General features: G+C 42.7%; 1 protein-coding gene across 2 annotated transcripts in view; it reads right to left on the bottom strand.

Annotated features, from left to right (window-relative positions):
* mtor (mechanistic target of rapamycin kinase) overlaps nt 1-19,239 on the bottom strand; it is an 82,784-nt gene that overhangs the window by 11,085 nt on the left and 52,460 nt on the right. For both annotated transcript variants that reach the window (XM_024292199.1, XM_024292198.2), the window contains 12 exons: nt 14,285-14,360; nt 11,052-11,191; nt 9,258-9,358; nt 8,720-8,835; nt 6,721-6,798; nt 5,545-5,652; nt 4,756-4,881; nt 4,499-4,630; nt 3,688-3,803; nt 1,636-1,753; nt 1,113-1,310; nt 943-1,043 (listed from right to left, as the gene is read on the bottom strand). In XM_024292199.1, coding sequence (XP_024147967.1) covers nt 943-1,043; nt 1,113-1,310; nt 1,636-1,753; nt 3,688-3,803; nt 4,499-4,630; nt 4,756-4,881; nt 5,545-5,652; nt 6,721-6,798; nt 8,720-8,835; nt 9,258-9,358; nt 11,052-11,191; nt 14,285-14,360 — 1,410 coding nt within the window. The remainder of the gene's footprint in view (nt 1-942; nt 1,044-1,112; nt 1,311-1,635; nt 1,754-3,687; nt 3,804-4,498; nt 4,631-4,755; nt 4,882-5,544; nt 5,653-6,720; nt 6,799-8,719; nt 8,836-9,257; nt 9,359-11,051; nt 11,192-14,284; nt 14,361-19,239) is intronic.

The raw sequence follows: 19,239 nt of genomic DNA on the forward strand, positions 1-19,239 counted from the left end.
GCAAAATAGAACCCGTTAAATAATATCTGCTCAAATGAAAGGTCGATATTTTCAATACAACGTCCAATATTGGAGGTAATTTTAAATTGTACTTAGATTTGTAAACGATCTGTAAGAGAAGAATTAAAACAGTTGGACATTTATAAAATAAACATTGTAAACATTTTCTGTTACAATTGGTAAGGCTACATTTTATTATTTACTTAAAATGGAGTTAAACGCGTTCAGATGTCAGCTTTGCTGTTCTAAACCTGTAAACCAGAAGTCACTATCCACACTGTCTTCCTCTAAATCATGGGTGCCCAAAGTGGGGACCACGGGCCAAACTTGGCCTGCAAAGTCGTGGCTGCAGAAGTCACAGTGTTTAGAACAACCCCCTCACCCGTAATATACTTTAGGCCCCCTGGAGGCGCTGTCAGCACTTTCCTTAGCTGCAGCTATGGTTGAAGCAACCCCCAAGTGAGTCAACCCCGGTTATTTGGGCTTCAGGGCCACCGTACTCTCACATCATTCCATGAGAGAATGTTCCGCATTACAAAGGTTGGTTGAAGGTAAACCAGTCCCAAAAACACTATTGAATGTGCTTTGGTACAGTCATGTAACGGCCTTTACTTCTGATCCGATGTCTCATTATGTTCTTATTTTACTCTGTCTGGGGATGTAAACTGGGATTATTGCTATAATCTATGTCTGTCTGGATGGAGGATCATTAATGTGAACTGTTCCAAATAAACATATTCATTTCCATCTGCTGACTGTTGCTGATTAATGGTCATGAGTGGCAGAGCAGCTGCGTTTTGACTCATTACATGTTTTCATAGGATCATTTTGTAAATGTAATGTTCATCGTGACTCAATCCTCCACTAGAGGGCCTCCTAGACTCAGCTGAAAACCCCTCACTGCTGGTTGGTTTGGGAGCAGGTGAGCTCGCTCTCACTCACCTGAGCGTGTCCTGCAGGTTGTTTCCTCTGGACAGGGAGATGGAGCGGAAGAAGCCCTGGACTGCAGGGACGGTGTACAGCAGCAGAGTCTTGGAGAGGTCCTGCAGAAGGACAGAAATGCATCAGAGGAGCCACTTGCCACCAAAGCCAGATTTGTTTTTGACTCCCACCTCATTGACCTTCTTCTGACCCGGCGACGGAACCGGACTCTGGTCGGTGCTGTCCACCTCGCTGTCACTGTTGCTGGCTTCACTGTTGCCACTGGCGCCGCTGGCGTGTCGCAGTTTCTTCTTCTCGTCCCGAGTCTGGTTCTGGTGTTTGTAGTGCAGCACCGCCTCAAAGTTCATCACAGCCCAGGCGTGCCAAGCCTGCAGAGAAGCACCGGCGTGAGAGCCTTTCAGACGGCGAGTGATTGAAAGTGACATTTCACCCTGATGTCATTTTCCAGTTTCTTCCATGCAGATGTTTTCGTTACTTCCACTGAGTTTAAGGTCAGCTGTGTTATGTAACCAGCATTTAAAGGAGGACGCAGAAGCTGGTGGAGGTTCAGGAGTCTGAGGCTCAGGTATGCAGAGAAAACAGCTTTAATATTCACTATTAACCTCTAGATCATTTTTCTTTTTTTTTTGCTGAAAAGCACAAAAATGGAGGTCTAATGTTTCCCTGATGTCCCAGTGACGGGGCGGGGCTGACCTTGTACCAGTTGCGGTCGTGCTCAGTGGAGTTGCTGTAGTACTGCAGGACTTTGGGGATGGTGCTCTCATTGATGCCCTGCAGGCTGAGCTGCCACTCTCCGAGTTTCAGGAAACATCTGCGAGGAGAACCAGAGAGAAAAGAAAAGACTGATTCTAAAAGAAGAAAATGTAGAATTCACAGTCAAGTTTTGAGAAAATCAAACAGAATCTTCCAATAACAAATTTAGAATAATTTCTGAACTCTGTGGAGGTCGCTGCTGAATGGGGATGATCTTCATCAGCAGGAAGAGGAGAAAAGACCATCACCACTTTCTTATGTCAGTTCCTGTAAAGAGCTGCCAGCTGCTGAACTACATCCAAGAGCATTTCTCTTTAAAGAACTCATGATGACATAAGACTTGGAGCCGCTTCAGGTGGATATATATCCTCTGACAAGTTGTCCCATCAGATGTGGAGGATTTCAATTATCCCGTCCAATTTTCTGCTCATGGAGGCTGACGGTGAAGTCTGTGGGAGAGCTGGACTGGGTTTCACTCCCCGACATCCCTCCATCTGCACTGAAGCCAGAGAGAGGAACTTTCACTGAGCTGGGCCTCATCCTGCAGCTACTTCAATGCGGCTCGGTTCTGTAGAACAGAACCTGGTAGTTGGGGAGCAGCAGGTGGGTCCGTATCATCTGCAGTATTGCTGGTCTACCTGACACCGCAGGTGTTTTTCCTCCCACAGCCAGAGTCATGCCGCTGCAAGCCGGACGGGAACGACCGAACGCCAGGCTGGGGGGGTGCTGTGCATGAGCAGATGAAAACCTCACCAGGTCTTGTGTTTACGGGTCTGATGGGTCACAGATCTCATTTCTGAGCAGCATGCCCAACGGAGCAGTTCCCTGAAACCAATCATCTGTTCCAGCTCAGGGAGTCAGCTGACCTCAAACCCCAACAGAGAGCTTCAGTTCTCCTCCTCAAATATTTTGACGTGGAAAACAAAGCCTACAAACAATGCCTTGAGCTCCAATATGTCATTTCTAAGACGGGAAAACGAAACGTTCCGTTTTCCAACAATATCTTCCCATCATGACACTTCTGCTGGTTCCAGTCTGGTTTGATTCTGAGGTCTCATTTCTATAGACCGGATCAAGAAGTTACCATGACGACAATCAACCCACAGATGTTTGGGTCAAGCTTGACTTTGAGGAAAAACTTCAGATTTCAGAGGACGGCAGCAGCACAAATGAAGCAGTTTGACTCCAGAGAGACTGATGAGAGTTCAGTGTAGCAGTATGGGAGTACTTTATCTGCACTGTATACATGTGAGTAATAATGAAGTACTGGACTAAACCCAGACGCACTCAACAGTTTGTTTTTGAGAGGTCAAGTTGGTTTGAGTCTCGGAGTAAAAGAACTTTCTGCTTCAAACTGTCGTCAGAATCACTTCAATCTCTGCCTCACAGTTTTTCTGCACAGCAGAGGATGAAACACCAGCAGAGCAAAGACCTTCTTCGTTGGTTTGACCCCATCAGGTCACATGCTGCTAATTAGCAACGTTAATCCAGGACTCCACTTCATGTAACATCAGCTTCAAATGAGACGAGCCTGCAGGTCATGAGAGGATGACAGCTGCTCTGCAACAATCACCAGTACTCATCTGTCCAGAACCAAACGGCTGGGCCTCATGCAGCTTCATCCTGCTTTATTGTTCTGGGAGATGTCAGGTGAAAGTGTTCTCTTTGAAGATGAACAAAAAGGGGAACATTTTCTGGAGTTGGGACTACTTCCTGGAGTTCTCTGTTCCTTCTTTATCCAACTCAACAAGTGATGTGAATCAAAATGTTGCAGAGCACACAAGTGCTTCCTGAGGAAACGACAGAGATGAAAAACTTTGTCTCAAGAGCTCAGCGATATCACCAGATATAAGTCAGGCATGTAGGGGTTAAACAGGGATGAACACTAATACTCATTCTGGTCCCCAAACCATCTGAACCACACCCGACTCCATTTCAGCCCACACTCCGGTTGGTTTCCAGCATCAGCAGCTTGTGTTTCCTTAGACAGACCTGGCCATGAGTTTGTGGAGTTCCTGTTTACGCTGGTGGTCCTCCGCTGCAATGGCGTGCTGGGCTTGCTGCTGCACCCCCTGAACAAAATGCTGCATGTGCTGGAAGGCGTCGATCTGAAACGATCAGAGAGGAGAGCACATGAAGTTCTGCGGTCAGCAGGGACGCCACAATTCTTCGTCTAGAGCCGGAAGTGTCACCGCTGAACCCAATCATGGGGATGGTATGACTTCAAACTTTCTCCTTTAATCAACTACCAAACTTTTAAAAGCTTTTAATCTAGCCAAAGAAAAACAAGACAGGACCTCCTTACGTTTACATTTTTTGTTCGAAAACTGAGAGCTTGTCAGGAATTTACAAAGGGATCAAACCACCAATGACTGGCCGACCTGCTCAACCACCTGAGCCACTGCCGCCCTCAATGATAATAAAGAAATCTGAATCAATGATAAGAATGAATTGGGATTGGTGAAGCAGAACTGGAACTTGAAAATGCTCAAATAAGAGAAGACAGAATCGTATAAACTACCCAATGATGTAATAATAAATACCTGGTAACTCCAAAAAAACTTTTCAGAAGTGAATTGATAAACTGTTGATAAATAAGAACTGGAGTCCTTCAACTGTGACATAAAAACCTGATTTCAGCTTGTTGTCGTATTGACACTCAGTGGATGATGAAGTGTAACTCGGAGCTTCTGGATGTTCGCTCTTCTCTGGCCGTTTGCTGGTGGGTTTGCTCCCCTGCTTGTTTACCAGACTATCAGACTGTCATCAATGCTGCAGAAAGAAGCTTACAGCTCAGTCTCACCTTGCGTGTGCTTTTCCACATATACTTCATGTATGCGTAGGTAACGTGTGGGTGAGTTGTTGGTAGAGGGTGGTCCAGCTGCTTGGAGGGGTCAACCCCCAGAAGAAGCACCAGTGTCTTATGGGCCAGAGCCTGACAGTGGGAATCAGGAAGAAATGAGACCAAAAAAACACAATAAAAAGGCAGATTTTGGTTCAAAAGGCTCTGCAGCCTCAAGTGTGACACTAAAGGAGGAAAGTGTGGTAGGAAAAACACACCAGCCGCCCACTCTTGCCACACAGGCTGGCATATTTAAGCCAGGTCCTCATGTCTTCATGAGGGTTGATGACCAATGATCGAACCATCAGGATTCTCTGCCAGTCCTCGACGATGCGCTGACAGCCCTGAAGGAGAACAAACGGACGTAAAGCGCAGAACAGAGGAGGAACCGACGTGTTGAATTAATGAATGAAAGAAATGGTTTATGTCTAGCAATCAGGTCACAATACATAACATATCACTTAGTGAATCACAAGTAGATCGCTTGAAAGGGAGTGGAAGGAAGAGAACTTATATAATCCCACCCCGACTCGACCATACCATTACGAACTATCAATATCCGGTTCAGGACTTAATATCACTGTGTTGGAACAAACACAGGACAGAACTTAAATGTCGGAGGCCAAGATTCTGATTCTAATCCACCTCTACTAACTAGAACAAATATTTTTCAAATCCAGATCAAGTTTTCTTTAAAATCTAAATTCTTTATGGACAAAAAAAGGTGTTTATATTCAAATGTATAACCTTATGAATTAGTTATAAATTAGTTTGTGTTTTTAAGTCAGGTGTAAACGCTTCATGAGCAAAGCCAGCATGGGTTGGAATGTAGATGTTCTGACTGGAATGGAGCACCACATCACCATGACCACGCCTCCATGTTACAGAGTTATGTTAGTGGAGCTGCAACATCTTCCACTCGTAGATCAATCCTTATTGATGATTGATTGACAGCTGATCGATTAGACCTCCATTGTCTGCGGTTCCATTTCTGACACGTGTGTTACCTGAAGCCTCTCCCACCACGTCTCCCTGATGATGTCCCTCCTCTCCGGAACCAGTTTGTACTGGATGACCTCCTCCAGCTCTGACAGCATCTGACACGATACCATGGCCTGTAGAGAAACACAAACAAATGGCTCATGCAAGTGTCATTAAAGCAGCAACATTAACCCCGTCAGGAGACAGCCTGGGAGCTGCATCACACTCTATATCTGTTTTTGTCACGTGTGGAGGGAATCGAATTAATGAGATGAGAAACAACATCAGAAAAGATGGTGACTGTGAGTGAACGTCTCCTAATCATTGGTTTGGCTGGGTTTTAAAAATCCTCATTGGTTGTCTTTTATACACTAAATGAACCGATATCATCACGGGACTTCATTTCCGGCCATGATGGGCGTTCAGAGGGAACGGCGTTTCGATGTTCTTGCTGGTAGCAGGAAAGTGATGATTTCTCCATGTCTGCAGAAAGACTTGATCTCTTTAGAGAGCAGATGTTCCTTCAGAGACATCTCACTCTGGTGGGGGAGATAGAGGTTGCAGGGATGCACACAAACATTTAGCTAACAAGTTTGTGCTAATGTTAGCTTAGCTCAGCTAGCCAATGATCCCTCTTCAGCGTAATCATACTCTGTCACAACGCCACACTTTCAAGCTCTGTTGCCGTGTTGTCATGGTACCCCAGTCTTCCTAGAACTTCCTGTGACATCAGTACGGACCCGGATTAGACAATGTCAGATGCTGCATTAGAAAGTGTGCACCATCAATGAATCAACTATTAAATTAGTCAATATTTTAATAATCGTCATTGGCTTGACTAATTGTGGCAGCCCTAATATATACTATAAACATACCTTCCTATTTTTTTCTTGCAAATTTATACCTGTATATGGTGTGTTTCTTATATATAAATGATCATTTATTATAGATAAATGTACACTATTTAAAGTATAACCTAATCTAATATAAGGTTATTGCCTCTTGACATTTTGCTGCACATGAAAATTATGCAATAACATTTATTCTATACTGTCTGGCTGCAGAACAGAAAACATCACAAATATCTCCAGTTGCACCATTACTGTATTTTGGAGCCGTGATACCATTATGGCACACATACAGAATGTGAAAGCCAGGCGCCATCCGTCACCATGGAGGGGCAGTTAGAAAGGAGAACTTACCCCGTAGGCCCGGCTGTAGCTCTCTCCTGCCATGGCCGTCAGCTCTGCATCCAGGAGGTCTCTGGCTTTATCGATGCACTGCATCCGAAGCAGAGGAGCACAATATCATGTACTTTTGAACAAGTCAGAGAATTAAAGTACACAGTATTACAGTCCTGGTGGTACTCTAGAATCGACAGGTGGTTTTGTGCGGAAAACTATGATAAACCCAGAATATATGCTGAATCAGAATAGCCTGAACTGTTCATAAACCCTGTTCAGAAGTACGTTAGCACTTATAGCTCACACCCTCTCACCCAGGAGCTGCCAGCGGTGACACAGCCAGGAAATCAGCTAAATGATCGAATGCTACACCGAGCGCCAAGCCTTTTATTGGAGGGGGTAAATGAAGTGTTGAGAGCAACACTTATGTAACTTTGGATAGAAGCTGAACTTTACCAAACATGTTCAAACGCATGCAGGTTATGGGAAGGAAGAATCGGCCGGAGCAGATGTGGGTCTGGCTTCCAGCTCACTCTCCTCACAACATTCAGATAATTCAGCGTTCACACCAAAAGGCATAAATCTGTGAATGTTTTACAGCAACTCCTGAAGCTGCAGACTTCTCCTGCCAGACCTGCATGTCTCTGCATTCCTGACTGCAGACGTTTCAGCAGAGAGCTCCTGGGGGCCAAAAACCAGCAGCAGGAGGAGCGAGCTGATCCGACTGACCGGGACAAACAAGGACACGCGAGCCCGCCGCTCAAACTGCTGAGCTCTTCAATGTTTTTGTGGGAGCTGTTATTACTGCAGCGATAAAATGAGGGGGGACTGCTGAGGAAGCTCTGCGAGGAGGGGGCCCACAGCTGTTTCTGACCCAATCCCACCAATTACTTTGGTCCCAGGGAGGAAAGGGGGGGGCGATGGCGTGCCTGAACACATCCTGAAGAATGCATAAGAAGAGGTGGGCTGGTTGGTACGAGGTGACAATGAGACGGCTCGTTTATGGTCCTGTTTACTCCTGAAGGACCGAGCTGCAGCTCCACAGAAAACCTGCAGTCCAGACGACGCTGCACCATAAATGCAGCGTCTGGCTTCTGGGAGCACAAACAACAACCAAGCTATCTGTGATTTTCCTCCCCAAAGTGACATAACTTTATCGGTGCAGGAAGACACGAACAAGAGAATCTTAAGAGCAGAATATTTCTGCAGAAAAATGCCTGAATAACAGAGTATACGAAGCAAATGAGGTGCTTCAGAAGACTCATTCAGCGCTGAAGCACCAGGACGCCTGAATGATCAGGAATGATGGAAAGACCCACCACGAGGAGTTCTGGAGTGAAGCAAACCTCCTAACCTCAAAGAGCCCTGAGGCCGGGAAGCACAAAGATTACGGAGCACATCCAGAAAACTAGCTCAAGTTGACATTTCGGTTCCCCCTCCTCTGCTGCTTCGTTCATCATCAGTCAGAAGTGTTTGCCTTCAGCTGGATCAAAGATATAGGGAGTAAAACTGTGACGGAAACAGGGGCATCAAAAAACGGCTTTTCCACTGTTTGTGGTTAAACCAGCGAGCAGGTGTTTACAGTTGCTAAGCCTTGTGTGTGTTTGAGACGCTGGTGCTGATCTTAAATGTCTCCAGCTTCAGGGACTATGAGCTCATCTTCAACCCCAGATTTTAACAGACGAGGAAAACCGGCTCAGACCGCCATCACGGCCCAATGAGGCGCAGGTGGGAGGGGCAGCAGCCTCTTGATTTGTTTACAGCTAAATGTGGTGACCCACTCCAAGACTTACATAACGCTTCAGCACCAAGGAGGTAGAAGGAAAAAAGACGGCAGAGCAGATGATGGATAATTAAAAGAAGAAGTAAAGCCATTATATGTTGTCTTAGGGTTTCCAGAAGCTTCTAGAAGCCAAGACCAACAAAACGAGTCTTTAATGAGATTTAATCTGCAGATATAAACACGTCGTGTAAGGCCATGCTGTTTGGGGCTTTTCTATCCAAAGACACGACCCACCTGCTGAGCCAGCGAGTAAAGGTCCTGATGTAAGGCGAGCACGGCTCTGTAGAAGGCGCCATCATGCGTGTCTCTTGGAATCATACACGTGTACTCCTCCATGCTGTCCCATTGTCCTGAGGAGGAGAGTAGAGGAACAAACTGAAGTCAAGCAGCATCTTCTCCTCTCAGTTACCTTAAGTGACTCCCAAATTAAGAGAGGATTGTGGTAAAAAAAATGAAGGAGTTCAAATGTCTGCCCTCAATGGACACACCAGCTGGTCGGGTGTCACTTTAGTTTTTAAGGCTGGAAAGTAAAAAATGATGGTGCTTTTATCCACCACAGAAAATTATGATTATTATGACAAGACATCACTGCCATTTGGTTACATCATGGATCCTGTGCTTTTTGCTTCCGACTGGATCCAGATGAAGCACAGATTGCTCTGAACCATCCATGGCTTTCTCTCCTCCACACAACTATGCTGGTCTGTAACAACAGTAGCTTTATTCCTAAATGTAAAGGCCTGAACAGGCTATGAGGCATAGAGAGGTCTACCTAGTCCCCAGGCAGCAGCAGCAGCCATACGCGCCATCTTGGCCTGGGTTTCCTCGCTGACCAGTGTCCACTCTTCACAGCACTGCTGGTGCAGTTGACCCCTGCAGAGAAACACTCGACGTTTAGATGCATCAAAACAGAACCAAGGCTCCTTTAGGTCAGAGGTTAGCATTATCACACCCATGTGGAAATCTCTGCACTGACTCCCAGTCATTGTGGATTTAAAGTTCCCCTCCAATGAAAATCCTGTTTTTAGAGTTTTTATCATGTCTGTGTGTCATTTATCATCTGAAAGAGAACAAATATAATAAGAAATCATTTAGTTTTTGCATTTCCGAGTATTTCTCCTTTTAAATCAATCAAACTGTCTTGGACAGACTCTGTTTGAATGAATGATCTTCTTTCCATCAACAGCTCTGCTGAACATGCACTAAACCCTCATCTGTTCCTAGTGTCTAGTTCAGGTTCTGGAGAAGAGAAGATCTTCACTTCCTCGTCCAGCTGACATCCGGATCAGAACCATACGGCTGGACATTACCCAGATTGATGGATGTTCTTATGTACCAGCGGTGAAGATTTACGCTAATGAGACACAGAGCTATCACAATCAGACAGGGGAGGATCAGGGGCGGAGCTACTCTGCTGAGCTCCAAAAGCCACGCCCCCTCAGAGGAGATTTTGGAAAAAAGACTTCAGATCAAAATGGCTTTTTAAGACATTTAGGTTGTGGGACTTTGGTTAAAAACTAATAAAATAATAATCATTAAAACACTACTGGGAATCTTTTTATTAAATAAAAAAAACTGCCATGGGGGGATTTTTTGCAAGTGATTAAGGCTTTGAGCAAAAGTATCTCAAAATGCAGTTTTACTCCAAATAATAATAATGTTAATATTTTTTTTTTTTACTTTAATTGGTGAACGATTGAACTTTTAAAAATTAGTGAGGAATTGCTGTCAGATCCTCCTCTCCTGTCTTCTGTAGATCCAGATCCATCCAAAAGACTTCATACATGAACTCCACCCAAAGATGAAGGGCGGCAATATGTTTTCAAGTGTCTGATGTAACCAGAAAACAATGAACATCTTGGTTTGACATCATTCTGCATGAATACACGTACCTATAGTATTTCCGTTCCAGCAAATGAAGGCTTTTGCAAGAGTCTGCAGGTTTACATTCATATTAACTGCCATGAAACCTGGACAATCCAAAAATCTAAATGTGTTTTTCCCACCAGCAGGAGAGAGAAGACTCTCCCTCCTTTGTTTGTGGACTTGGATCAGGTGTGGAGTGAATCTGGATGGACAGGTGCCTGATTGAGAACCCAGCCAGCTTCAAGACTTCCAGGAAAGAATGGAAAATCAAGGAGGATTTCCTTGAACAAACGTGTCCAAAGTAAAAGTGACCACAGGCTGTCAAGAGATCATTTCCAAAGAACTTGAAAAAAGAATTGGGTTCTTCCTTTGCTGGATCAATACAGAGAAGACCTGTGGAACATCAGCGAGTAAACGTTATTTGGCTGAAGTCTGATCTCCTGTGAGTCATGGCCAGACACACTGTTATATCATTCCCTGCACATGCAAAGACACTGCTCTGCTGCAGCTGGAATCATTCTTCGCTAAATGACTCAACGTTCTAATGAAGTGAATCACGGGCGCAACAACAGTGACACATGGATGGAGGTTACATAAGTCATCAGCATCTGATTTGGTCATAAAGCTCAAACTGTTTTCTGATTTGAAGCCTCAATCATCAGAGAAGCCTAAAGGACAGTAGAACCAACTGATGACCAACCATTCTCCCAGGGCCTCCAAGCAGCGCATTCGGCCCAGAATGAGCTCCGGATCCTCTTTGTTCATGTCGATCTTCTTGTCGTAAGCTGAAAGAGCGTCTTCCCACTCGTGAAGCTTCTCATACCAGGTGGCTTGGATTTCCTAACAGGGACAGACAAAGACAAATGCAATTGCTGCTTTGTGTATTTACATCACGAGAGCTGTTCACAACCAGGAAGAAGAAGATAAACAGTGAAACCTAAGAGATATGTAACCAGAAACATCTGATCACAACGTCAAACTGCTTCATTCACTGATCACTGTTTGAATTATTATGCAGGAACGTGTTTGACAGAAGTTTACCAGGTTTACGTGTTGTTGTTTTTGATCTCTCCACGTCTTCACGTCGACTTTCTCACTGATGCACACATGCCAATGATTCAAGTCATTGTGAAAATTTGAAATCATGCATTAGGTGCGTTTACATGAAGGTTTTCTGTTCAGCCTGTAGGTAAAGATGTATGAATAAAAATAAATGAAGTGACTGTATGTCTTAAATAGAAGATGCAGAAACTGACAAATATCTTATCACGTTAAAGATATAATAAAAAGACTACATTAGGGATGTGATATTGATGTCATCAGTTTTCCGTGGACTGATCATTTCAGCCGTAATGGTATTGTCCATCAGTGCAGCTTTGTAGCAACAGTGCAGACACGGCACGAACATGCATCATCATGGCTTTAAGAAACAGCCCGTCTCTCCCCTTTTCATCAGTGCTTTTCCTGCTCCTGTGTGTGTGTGTAACCTGTCCAAACACACCAAATCCATCAGATTCTAGCAGAGAGGTGTGCAGCCTTTGACCGTTTCAACAGGCGTGTATGCTAGCGGTACACACGGGTTTATTAAAGATACATGCAGGGAATCTGAATCTAAAGGAACAGGAAATAAATATGTGCGGACAGACCGTAAAAAACAGGCTGAATATTGAGTCTCAATAATAATAAATTACCTGACATACAATGTGAAATGAATTAAAATACTACTTTGTGCATTTTTATTTACACTCTTCCTGTTTGACATTCTCTGCACTTTCCTTCATCTTCTGGGCTAACACAAGCAGTAAGAGGTGAACTTTCTCTTTGAACAGATGCTTTATTGAACCTGTCATGGCGATCAGCATTCATATCGCTTTACTTTGCCGCTGCAGTACCGGCTCACAAACGCCTCATCCTGTTGCCATGACAACGCACCAGACCATGGATCAAATAGTCCACTTTTTGTGAAAAGTGATCTAAACCGAAAAAAAAATAGCAAGAATAAAGAACTTAAAACTGATTGAATATTTATTTTTATTTGTAAGTGACCAGGGGCCCGTTTCAAGAAGCAGGTTCAACAAATTTAGAGTTCGAACCTGAACTTAGAGTCACTGGACTCTAAATCCTCAAACTCAGGGTTTTCGGTTTCAGAACAGCTGAAAATGTTTGATTCAATCAACTTGAAGTTGTTTGAATCAGAACCAGGTGTGAGCGTCGCGACCATTAAAAGCCCTGATCAATGGAGCAAAGACAGCATGATTCACCATGGCAACGGGAACAACCACCTGAGTTTTGTACTTCCGGCGGTGGAAATTGATAAGTTCCTTCAAGCGAATGCCGACTATAGGAGAACATTTTCTGCAAGAAAAGCAACACAGCTGCAGCGGTAGAACAGAGAGAAAATATCTGCAGTTATTTGAATCATTTCTAATAATGAATAAATAATGTCAGGAAGGTTATTTTGTCTCTTGTTGAGTAAGGAATGGTTTTTGATCTGTTACTAATTTAACCAGTAATCTCCGTAATCGCATGAATGACCAGTTTTGGTAACCCCCCCCCCACATATTGTGATCATTTGCAGATAAGAGATCGGCAAATACTGTGACAAAAAGTATAATTATAATAATCACAAGTAATGGCGATTCATTTTTTTCCAGATTTGCGATTAATTAGTTAAATTGATTCCCAGCCCTAGTTCTTATGTACAGACTTTGTTATTTGTCCTCTCCCTCCCTGTTTACACACAGAAAAGTATTGATAAGAATAACGGATCGTATTGCTAAAATCTGTAACAACAGCCATCCCTGGACAAAATATGCCTTAAAAACATAAAAACCTTTAAACTTTACAGAAACATTAGGCAGCTACAGCACCAAAAGCATTTTTGTGTGAGAAGAATAAAAACCATGAATGAAATCAGATTGTCCAAATGAAAGTAGCAAACTTTAAGAAGGGCACACATGCATGGGGCGAATCACAGCAGTCACACGTTTTGATGAAAGAACAAAAAACTCATAGAGAAAACAAAGAAAGATGGAGTCAGATGTAAACAAATGTTTTCAGTCACATCTTAAAAAAGACAATCATGCCGCTGGTAACTTGACCCCTCCCACACAGCGGGCTCAGGCTCACACATAGAGCTTACGCTTCTGCAGCAGATGTTCCTTTCTCTGCAAAAGGTGGAATTTTCCTGAATAACTGGTTTATAAACAAGGGATTTCTGATCAGATGTCTGCGTGCAGACCTCCCAAAAGAACAAGAAAACTCACTGTGACCTTAAAAAAAGCATCATTATTTTTATTAAGACAGAAACACTGAATATATTATTTGGCTGAATGTGTTTGCTTTGTAACATGCAGTCAGCCAAAAGGAGTTAAAATCTCAACGGTACCTTAAAGGAACTGCAATCATCATTAAAAGAGACCTGTGGAATATATTTGTTGGCAGGATCCATTAGAATCACAGAAACGACCCAGCAGACAAAGATAAACATGGAGTCAATCAAAACTGCTAAACAGAAAAATCCTGCCAGTTTGACCAAAACTCTCTTTTAGCCGCCCTTGACCCCCCAGTCAGACATGAGAAAATGCTGCATAACCAAAGACACCCCGAGGTGTCTGTGTGTTAGTATACTTTGTACTGGAAAGAATTTCCTGTTACATTAGTATTACACTCTACTGGAGGCTTTACCAGCCAGTCTTTATTACTGAACCGTCATATAAAAATGACCCTGGGACCCGAAATGCCGTTAAGACGGGAACAAAGTGGTTCTGAGGCGACCGCAGACGGCAGCGAGGTCCAGCCAAGCTCGAGCCCTGGTGGCAGACTGCGTTTCTAAAGAGGTTTTCGGCTCCAAGAGTTTGATTGAAATCTAGAAAAAAGTTATGTTTATGGTTGGAGGGAAAAGGAGGGAAAAGGAGGAAAAACGGCGCTCACCAGCTCCCCAAAATGCTTCATGGCGTAGTCCAGCACTCCGGACGCCGCCTCTGGCTGCTGCAGCTTATTGTTGATGCTGTAAAAACAACACAGTTTAACACGTAAAACAGAGCACAGTTGTCCAAAGCAAAAGCTTGTCCTTTTATTGATGTAAAACACTTTAAAGAAAGGAAAAAAACTGTTGGTGATTTTGAAGGATGCGAATACCCCCCACTCCCACCCAACTGAAGGTAAACCGAAGATTGGTCCCAGCATCCGGACCGCCCTGCTGTGCTGCAGCACGGACAGACTCAGGAAACCTTTCATCACAGGAGTACCCACCACCCTTTCCCATCGCCCTAAGAAAGTATTACTAGGGGTGTGTATTAGTAATAGTTAGGTGATGCAATATGTATCGCGATACACATGGCATGATACAGGGCATATTGCGATGTCCCAAAACATTACCAAAGACAATGTTTTCCCTTTTTTATTGAGGCTTAGAAAAAACTTTATCTGAATATAAATATATCACTTACATAGATCATTTTAAAACAGATTTTATTTAATAACCAGAGCAATAAGAAGTGCAACAGTATCTCATAAACACCTTGCTTTTGGCCAAGCAAGCACGTGGAGCTTTTCTTTAGTTACTTTAAGAAATATTGTTTTAACATTGTTTGATTTTTACAACAAAATAGCGTTCAGCAAAGAAGAAAGAAATACAATTAGGACGACTGTGATTAAGCTGGAAGGTCTCTGTCAAAACATGTCAGGTATGAAACAGCCATGTTTCTGATAACAAAATAATCAGAACAGTTATAAAATCAGGTAGCTGAACTAGAATCTTTCTCTGTGAAGTTCAGCAAAACGTTTTTTACTTGCTTTGCTTTCAGCATTTTGACTGACGCCCAGCAGGGTGCGCACAGTGCGAGACTGCGCAATGCACATCTGGTCTCAGTTGTTCTTCCATGAGTCACGAAGCACCAAAATCTGCATTTTTATGTGGTACCAGTACCAACTTGGCACAGCTATTCAGTTCAGTACTCAACCTCAGTCAAAGTGAGATGTAAATGTCTCATTTCACTATGTAACAACAACAGCTGTGAGGCTCACAGTTCATATCGGGTTTGCTTCTATCAGAAGCTGGTTCCGGCGAGACCAGATTTAGTTCTGGTACGGTCTAGTGCTGCTGAAAGAGGCTCGGTGTGCTCCCAACTAGCAGTCGGAGGTTCAAGAGGAAAACAAAAATAAGACACTGAAATATGTCTGCTTATAAATAATTAAATATTGCCATGTCAGCATTTTAAATTGATACAAATGAAGTATCGTGATTTTCACCGAATCAATATTTTCTTACACCCCTAATGATTACGGGCCTGTTCAGGACAAAATGAGCCCCACAGCTCCTTTGATCAGCTTCAATCTTCATCTCAACTTTATTTCAAAAACATGGTTTCCTGCACAGTTCTGTGTATGTCTTTATGTAAAAATCCTAATTGTCTTTATTTTTAGTTAAAGGCAATTTCATGCCATAAAATCTGTTTTCCTCCCTTTATGACAAATACTAAAGTATTTTATCCTTTCAACTTCCCACCCATGACAGAATCTATGTAACCCTTCCGCTCTCCTTAGTTTGTTTACATTAAAAGTGGGGTCATCTGGACCCCACAAGACAGTGCACTAAACTTTTTTTTATCTTTGATTTTTGAGTTTCACTAATGTTCATGGCAGACATAAAATCCTGTCCACCTTTGTCCACATTTGTCATTGAAGGAATCACATATCAATATGTGGGTGGAGTCATCTGGACCCCAAAGAGAGCGGAAGGGTTAAAAGTTTTTCTGCAGCTTACCACTTAGGGGGAGAAATGCACACAATCAATGTTTTCATGTGTTTTCTACATGCGCTCTAGAGCTGAGCAGGCAGTCAAAGGGTTAAGTGAGCTGCTGGAAACTTATTTTATTTCATTTTAATAACTTCAGAGGAAATGCTTCAATTTTTAATGTAAGTGTAGCGAATGATTTATTCAATAATCAATTGATTGATTTTGGTTTATTTCACCCAATTTAAACACTAAAAACAAAGAAAAAGGTAAAAATAAAAAAAAATACAAAATTATGATCAAATTTGATGATGGTTTCATATTTTACATTTATTTTTCCTAAATTCATTAGAAATAGCTAAAAGAACACGATGCTATCCGCTTAACATTATAGTTGTTTATATATTTTCACTTTGGCATGCAGTACACACACAGGACCCAATGAATCCACTAAACATAACGATGATATAGTTTGATCATTGCTTAAAGAAGCAAACTTGGGAGCAAATGGATCAAATTCCACCTGTATTGTGATCTTCTTAACTTTTGTTTTAAACATAGTTGCTGTGATGTGACGTTAATGTGGCCGTGCCAACAGAGAGACCAGACTGATGCCTCAAAGCTAAAGAAAAATGAAGAAAAATGATAATAATATACCAATTGTGAAAAAATACAGACCCTAACCCAATAAGCGACCCTCAATAATAATACAGTTTTACCACTTCAGTCCAATAAATATTCATTTGAACAGGAGAGCTCAACTAAATTTTGATTGGACATAAACTGTTTATCTTTCATCACTTGAAAGGAGATGCTGGCAATAGCAGGGGTATCTTTGGTTTCCTCACATGCACCTCCAGACTAGAAAGATGACTCAACAGAAACAAGAAACCTTTGAACTTCCTGTGGCAGTGTTCATCATTAAAGCGTTTCTTTAACAATGATGGCTTTAAACATGTTTGTTAAGGCGTCATAATTCACATTGGTGTCAGCTTTACTATCATCCATCCAGCGATCCCATCTGGATAACCCGTGAGCCACAAGTCTGTTAGATTCCTTTAAATGAGAAGGTTGTGAGCGTCTGCTGCCAATGCATCTGTAAAAATTGGAGCTGGAGGAGCGCCAGTATGCACCGAGGTTCCTGAAGGCAGCAGGAGAAGCTGATAAAAAAAAGAGCTTTCAGAAAATATACCAGAAATCTCCAAAACGCCAAAACTGAGGGACCTGCTCTGCACCCGGACGGGTTAAAGACATAATTGAAGAGATTCACCAAAGCTGGCGTCTGAGACTTAAACAGGAACATACTAACTTCAGCTGCAGCATCTGGGCTGAAACCAAGAACCGTCGGAGGCCGTCCTCCTATGTGCATCCGCTGCAGACTGAGACACTGCACCTTCAAGTCGGTAGTGTAACCTCCAGGTTTGGCCGGTGTCTGATTCTGTGCGGCAGCTGTCCTGGACAGAAGCACCGGATGGTTCTCACAGTTCTTCTTTCTTAAGGCGCTTTTGACTGAAAATATGACACACACCCCCCACATACTCAAAGACTCATCAAAATTTGAAGATAAATTTTGGGCATTGTAAACGACCCTCCACCCCCCCAAAAATGATGAGATCACTGTTAAAAAAATGAATGGGGCCAAAATCTCTTATGGGGCTTTAAAAAGTACTTCAAGATCCATTACTGAACCAAAACACACGTGTCAGGGATATCCAAAGGAGGGTTTAAGTTATTATGGGATGGCCACACAACCTGACTATTTTGTTGCAAAGTGTAAAATGTGTCAATTTATCACATTTTCTACCAACATTGGAAACAAACTCTTGTTTGAGCAATCTTCATAAAATTTCACACACATGCAGAATAACACAATTCAGAGAAAAAAAGGGGAAGATCATGCTTAAGAGTCTCATTCTTGTTGCTACCTTCAGTAAATCTATCTATCGACCGTCCTCCAGCAGTTTCAGAGCGAATCCAAACGGCATACGGAGGTGTTTGAAGATGAAGAAACAAAGAAAACGTCGGGCATGATAGAGCTGAAGAAGAAAAAAACATCAAAAGCTTTTGATGAAGAAAATGAGCTCAAAACTTTTACAGAGCATGCTAGCGTGCCGTGCACCAATGCCGAACCCAATTAAATAACTATCCCCAAAGGCCAACATACACAACTCCCGACTATTATGAATAACACTGTTGATCTGACAATGGTATGTGTGTATGCTTGATCACTTAAATTATGCCTTTGAACGACTCTCTAATGTGAGCTAATCAACTCTCAAACATCACATGAGCAGAAATGAAAGGTTTCCATCTCCCAGATGTGGTTTTATCGGAACAGGAGGCTCTGCTGCAGACACGGGAGGTTTCACTGTCCTTCCACCTCAGACATGTGGCTACCAGCTCACAGCGGCGCAGGCTAAGCACATCCAGATGCTGAGAGCGAAAATGAAAACGTTTTGACACAAACCTCTCATTTTCCTACACTTACTTGCTTCATTGTGTCTTTTGTTGGTCCTCAGTTCCACTGAGGAAAAACCCAAAGTAGACGACCTTTTCAGTCGCTGGTTCTTGTATTTTAGTTTGAAATTAATCTGTTTGACTTTGAGGCTGCGTGGTGACTCACTAAAAACATGACTAGAGTTACCTCTTTTATGTCCTGAACTTCAGCACCACTTTGACAGCACCTGGACATAAATCCAGAGGTTCTGCTGTGTGACTGATGAGAAGTTTCCATTAGCAGACAGTTAAACAGCAGATCCATGTGTCTGCTCGCTGCTCTCTCTTCATAGGTTCTCTAAAGTGTTTCTGATTGAGTAGGTTAAACCTCAAACAGCTTTGAAAAATCACCGCTTTTTTTTAAAATATGATGTAAAGTTGATTGTTTGTCAGAGTGCGTCTGCAAAATTAGTGCTTTGGAATGCCACAAAAAAAAGATGGACGACGGAAAGCATTCACTATTTTATCCAAATGGTGTGCATATGAACAAAATCTTAATTTAAAAATGGTAGAACCCATATTTTCTTGTAACTTTAATATACTGCTCACAAAGATTAAAGGAGCACTTAAAAGAAACACCTTAGATACATCAAATTTCAATATGAAGTGTGATATCTATACTAGGGCTGTCAGATTTGTCGCGTTAAAAACGCGT

This window comes from Oryzias melastigma, linkage group LG7, assembly GCF_002922805.2.
Source record: "Oryzias melastigma strain HK-1 linkage group LG7, ASM292280v2, whole genome shotgun sequence".
In the NCBI taxonomy this organism is placed as follows: Eukaryota; Metazoa; Chordata; class Actinopteri; order Beloniformes; family Adrianichthyidae; genus Oryzias; species Oryzias melastigma.